The sequence below is a fragment of the Arachis ipaensis genome, chromosome B04 (genome assembly GCF_000816755.2).
Source record: "Arachis ipaensis cultivar K30076 chromosome B04, Araip1.1, whole genome shotgun sequence".
Taxonomy (NCBI): domain Eukaryota; kingdom Viridiplantae; phylum Streptophyta; class Magnoliopsida; order Fabales; family Fabaceae; genus Arachis; species Arachis ipaensis.
The window spans coordinates 51,843,159-51,849,588 of record NC_029788.2 but is presented as its reverse complement, the minus strand read 5'-3'; the positions used below and the strand labels follow the sequence as shown (position 1 = coordinate 51,849,588).

The following is a 6,430-nucleotide window of genomic DNA, read 5'->3' as shown; positions in this document are numbered from 1 at the left end:
TTTTTTCTCTTCTCTTTTTCTTCTAAGAACATTTTTCTTTCCCTTCTTCTTCTCTCCTATTCTCATATTTTTTCTTTTATTTTTCTATGGTTAATTTTTCCCTTTTTTTTGTCTCATATTTTCAAAAAAATTTTTCCTTTCAAATGTTCAACTCTTTTAATTTTTTTATTTTGTTGAAATTCGCCATTAAAAGAGTATTTTAATCAAATAAGTTAATTTTTAAATTGAATTATACAAAAAAAATAACACAAAATTTAGTTGAATAACATGAAAGTTATTTTAATTCTACAAATAATTAGTTGAATAACACAAAAGAAAACTCAAATGGAATAACCTATTAAGAATTTCACAAATGGAATCGCAATTAGTTTGCTACAGGTGTCTTTGGTTTGGTTTTGTATCAAAGAAAAGAGAAATATGTTTGAATTTTTTTTGTATGTTTGGCGATCTTTTTATCATCTGAACGTATTTAATCCAGGTTTATTAATTTTATCCTTCATTATTCATATATTTATTGTTTTATAATTTTTTTTTAATATTTTTTCATGTATGATTCTATTAATTCTATTAGAATACAAAATACTGAGAATACTAAAAAAATATTAAAATTTATTTAAATTCATGTCTTCTTTTACAATTTTTCATCTAAAAGTGATTTTAAATAATGTAATTCAAACAATATTTAGTTTTCTATAATCCACTTTAAATAAAAATTACCAAACATATACCACATTAATACCAACTCACTTTTAATCAAAATTAATTTTTAAACTTAATTTTATACAAATTTCCATTTACAAACAGTAATTCAAACACACACTACATTTTCTAACATATGTGACAAGTTGAAAAATTACTCACAACAAACTTTCTATTTATTGGAGAAGTTTCTAATACTGCATTTCCTCCAAGGCAGAACGGTTCTTACCTCCAACATTTGCAATTTTGCAGTATACTACAGCCTTTGGTCTACTAATAATAACGGCATTCAATATGCAAACATTGCAAAGTTACATCCAAATTTAAAATTAAAATGGAAACATTAGCATCAAGTAATAGGCCATATTTACAAATATTCATGTCTCGAACCAGAGGATTTTATTCATCCGGCATTGTGTTCATTGCAAGGCCTTTAATCACATGTCGGCATTGAAACCTACCAGGGAAAAAAGATGAAAGTGTATAAATATAGTAGGGGAAGAAATACAACAGAAGATATCACGAAGAGAGGAAGCTGTACTATGAATCCCAGCTACAATTGAAGCGGTTGCAGCCCTAAACGGCTATAAAACCAAATAACTTCTTTATATCACACATCACATCTGTACCTAAATCCATCTTTTGCCACCTTTGAACGGCTTTTTTATTTATATAAATATTAAAATTTTTAATTCCCTAAATATTTATAGAAGTTTTGCGAAAGTACACATTACCAATTCATGGAATTAACACATTTTTCATATTTATATCAATAAAAACTTAAAAAGTCACCTTTAAACCATGAAAAAAAATCATAGTTGGGAAAAATATAAAAATATATTGTAATCAAAACTAATAAGTATTAGCTAAAGAAATAGTTCAATAAGCAAAAACAACATTTACAATTTACCAATTTAAGTATCAAATCTATACATATTACGATGAAAATTGCCTTGTATATCCAGCATTTTTTTCAATTCTTTATTTTTTGTATCTATAGATATATATTTTACCATTACTATTAAATCTCACCGGAGATTGTGAGTGAACCGTATCCATACAAGCTTTCAAAAGTAATTCCAAAATAACTATTGTGGGGTTTGGGGAATCAATCAATCAAACCGGGTACCTTTAGGTTATGATGCTTGCTTACGCAACCCTTACAACCATTAGACTATGGTTGATTTTATGTTTTTGTATCAAATAAAGAGTATACACTTATATCTAAAAGCATATGTATTACATGATATATAATAATCTATACCTATTTGTACAATATCATCAATTTATAACTTCAAATTTATTAATAAAAATGAGGCTTGACGAGCACGAAGTGGTAGACAAGGTGCTAGTATTAACAAATATAAAGAATCAATCTATACCCAGTTTGGTAATTATATCACTTAAAAATAGTACATTTCGAACACAATAGATTATCTTAAAATTACTTTTTAGATAAAGTATTTAAAACAAACTGACTACTGCATAATCGATTTTTTTAAAAGCAATTATACAAATAAGTGATTAAAGAAAGGAGTTCAATATTTTAGCAGTTCCAAACATATCTATTACCTCCGTATATGCATGTTTGTGTCTCTAAAACACTAATCAAATTAGCATAAGGGCCTGTTTGATTAGCAGAATATTTTTCCGTTTCATACTCTAAACAAGAAAAAAAATTGAAAAACAATAAAATCTAAAAAGATAAAGTATTATTTTGGTCCTCAATGTTTGGGTCAAATCCTAATTTGGTCCCTACCATTTTAAACATTCTATTTCTGTCCCAAAAAGTTTCAAACAGGTTAAATTTGACACTAATAGTTAACAAAATGAGTGACACGGGCATTAATAACATTACTAATTAAGTCATATTCTTCCATGTGTTAGTAAAACATAACCAAAATCTTCTTGTGACACTTCTCAATTTTCTTTTTGTACAAAACTCCAAATTCTAACTATCAATCATCAACGCTTCAAAATAAAAGGAAAAACTTTTAAGTTAGTAATTGTTGGAGGATCGATTTTACTTACAAACTGAAATCGAATGCTATTGGCTCTTCAATATAAGAATTTTGTTTGTGTCAAATTTAATGGTGGGACAACATTGGACTCACTTAAAACATTTTTGGGATTGAAATAGAACTTTTGAAAGTTTTTGGGACTGAAATATGATGTTTGAAATATTAGAGACCAAATTAGAATTCGACCCAAACGTTAGGGACCAAAATAATACTTTACTCAATCTAGAAAGAAAAACATATAAAACATTGAAAATAAAATTGAAAAGAAAAAAAATTCAAACAGTACCTTATATTTTCCATATAGGCTTGGCATATGAAATCATAATATACTAAAAAGTAGAGAGCAAGAAACCAGATGCTATTTAATTATGGGGATTATATTGAGCAGCACAGGAAATTTAAGGTTCCATGGTTTACTAGCATATAAACAAGCAAATCGTAGGCAGCAGGCACATATAAAAGGCAAACCACCCAAATGAAGTTATAAACAAGATACATTATATATTAGATGTGGTTATACCAGATCATATCTTCTGAAGGAGCAGGTACTTCCTCTACCTGGTTGCGGCACTTAACCAATAGCTTCAAAGGCACAACCTAGAGTGAAAATACAGTTCAGTAGCTAGCAATACACAAGAAGTAAAACAGCCATTGCCTTCAACTCCCAAATAAGAAAACCAATAAAATTGTTTTGGTGTATTACTAGTAAAACAATATGCAAGCAAGATTGAAAGCACAAAACCAAATTCACTACCATGTAAACCTGAATCATACTTACGTATTAAGATGTATAAAAGGATATATGTTTTTACTGCATAAGCATGCTATATCAAAATTAGTTTTTTCCTAAAAAAGAAAAGAAAAAGAAAGAAGTAAGTTCAGTTGTCTCTGTGAGACCACATCATGGAATCAAACATTGATGCTTGTACCGGTTAGGCCACCTACATTACACTCTTTGGGCGAGCCCCTTATGTGACCCTATGAATTATGGGATGCTTTGCACCGGGATGCCCTATTGTTTCGGTTTCAAAGGGAAACAAGTCAACTGCCAGTCTGCCAAAAGCATCATCAATCAAATCCATAGCTTGAAAGGGAAGCGAGTTTGCCAATTTCTAAGTTGAACTATTTTCTAAAAGAGATAATATTAACAAAGAACTCTCCATAGCTAAGACAATTCCATACCCAAAAAACTGACAAAGGAATTGATGATGTAATGATGTTCACTAATCCGACCACTAGAATTATTAAAGGAAACAACTAATTTCTATTATATGAAATAGAATATTAGGTACAAGGCATATTTGAATAAAGGAAGCTAGAGCACCAAACAGAGAGCATTGCCTTATGCTTTAACAAATAAGTAAAGCACAAGCATCACTAACAAACATTGAAAAAAGCAGTATGATACCATCATTCACCTGAAACATTGAAACAATAACACCATAGATGCAGTATGTCATGGTTTACCTGTTTGTGATACCTAAAATCACGTTTTGGCAGAAAATGCAGAGGCTGATTGAATGAAGAAGGGGCCTTAAACAGCAGAAACAATTTGAGAGGACCTGCACAAAAGCAGGTAAAGCACAACCATTATGACACCTGATGGTAGAGCAAAGAAAATAAACAAGGAGATAATATAAAGAAAACTCGGATTTAACAATTAACAATTGTCAGTAAGCAATGTCAATGATAAGTACTACCGGGATAGTTGACAGACCCAGCACCCTTTGATATCAATGCCCGGATTGCCTGTAAAGTAAAAACACAACACATAACCTTACACTCTCTTTCCCCTCACAAAGCATAATGCATCATAATTCTCAATATGAACAGCATAAGGAACCTTTCTCGACAGCCCTTCTGCCAGTTTACTTCTCCCGAAATCATCTGAATCTGTTGTACGTGCAGCTCCGTGTGAGAAGTTCAAGACATAGATGTGCAGGGGCCGAAGAGGACTAGCTCCAAGAGCCAATACAAGCCTCTCCATGGTGGGGACTTGGCTGATCATCACTTTGATGGCAGTTTGCACTTTCAAGAGTGTGTTCATGAACTTATCCATTCTCCTGATTCCCATCTTAATGTCCCTCATTTTGCTCACTTGCTGTCTTCGAAATGATGTTTTCGCTGTGGTTCCTATAGCCAACTCCTGAGACCAACAATCAAAATCTGGGAAATTAGGATAAGGGATTTAGAATGGAGCAGTGGAATTAGCGGTTGATTATGATAGAAAAATGGAAATATCTATGTGTTTGTATGAATATCACCAAAAAAATGGGAATGTAAAATGGAAATATGGTAAATGTATGAATGTGAATATTTGATTGAGAAGTAAGAAGAATTATTAATCAAAATTAACAATTACAGAAGGAAAAAAAAAAAAAACACACACACACACACTCTCTCACTCTCTCAGATAAGCGAAACATCTCAATTCACTTTTGAAATAATCCATTATAATAGTTTCTACCCGTATTTATACTATTTTCACTCGCAACTAATACTATTCTACCAGGTATAACAAAATGCATTCGAATCATAATTTGAACATACCAGCTCTTTATACTCGGAATGCAATGCATCAAATTCAGCGCTCATATCCTGCACCGTGCTGCACAAACGAAATGGCCTTCAGAGCTCAAACTTTTGTATTTCTCGAAAATGAGCAGATATATGAATAAGAATTTTGGGTGCACAATCCCGAAAAAATGAAACTGAAATTATTGCAGTAATCATTCTAATTAATAATTTCTATGCAACTGAAGGAATTAACAGCAGAACGTGCGAAATTATGGGAAAATGAAACAAAAAAAAAATTGAAAAAAGAGAAATTGCGTAGGAGATGGAATGAAAACGATGTGATTGAAAATTGAGGGCCATTACGAGGGGATTTGGAGATGCATGTAAAGGAGGAAGGAAACGACGTCGTTAACGGTGTGAAAGATCGTTGAACCATCCAACGCGTCTGATGCTATGTTGATTACACTGTAGTCCACTTCCGGTTCCGGTTCAGAGCTAACGTTGCCTTCCATTTCCGCACTGCAGTGCTCTTGCGCCTCCCTTTCCCTCTCTTCAAATTCAAAACTTTTATCTGGAAAGGACAACGAGATCCCCAAGAAAAAAAACACCCAATCCAGCCTGATAATTTTTTTTGGGATTGATTAGCCCCTGTGCCAAAAAAAAAATAACATTGATTTTTTTTGGCATAGGGGCCTCGTTGTCCTTTCGAGGTAATTGTAGGGGCCGGGTTGTTTTTTTTTTTTGTCAGGGGCCGAGTTGGAGTTTTTTTTTGTCAGGGGCCTCGTTGTCTTTTGAGGTAATTGTCAGGGGCTGATTTGGGTTTTTCTCTTTCATACAGAAAATTTGAAAAGGTTTTTTTAGTATTAGGGTTGGTAAAGGGTAACATAGACTTGGACTCTACCTAATTCTACTTTACCCTAATTTTAACTACTGAGTTGAAAATATTCTTAAATGTCAAAATTTTAATTATACTCACACTCTAAAGTTCTGAATCATATTCTATTCATTTTTACTCACAAAAAAATAGAATAAATTATCATTTGTACCCATAAAAGATATAGACGCTGACAAATATACCCATATAAAAATAAAACGACAATTGTAACTATGGAAGATGGCTTCCGTGTGCCAATAGTATCCTAACGGACTAATTGTGTAACCAACGTCAGGGTATTCTTGGCACATAGAGGCCA

The 6,430-nt window shown here is 32.0% G+C and overlaps 1 protein-coding gene across 1 annotated transcript; it reads right to left on the bottom strand.

Annotated features, from left to right (window-relative positions):
* LOC107637783 lies at nt 881-5,825 on the bottom strand. The gene is made up of 7 exons (XM_016341104.2): nt 5,601-5,825; nt 5,271-5,328; nt 4,564-4,866; nt 4,421-4,469; nt 4,188-4,282; nt 3,241-3,317; nt 881-1,156 (listed from the first exon to the last, which is right to left on the bottom strand). Exons 1-7 carry the CDS (start codon nt 5,747-5,749, stop codon nt 1,099-1,101), a joined length of 789 nt encoding a protein of 262 aa, XP_016196590.1. The 5' UTR covers nt 5,750-5,825; the 3' UTR covers nt 881-1,098.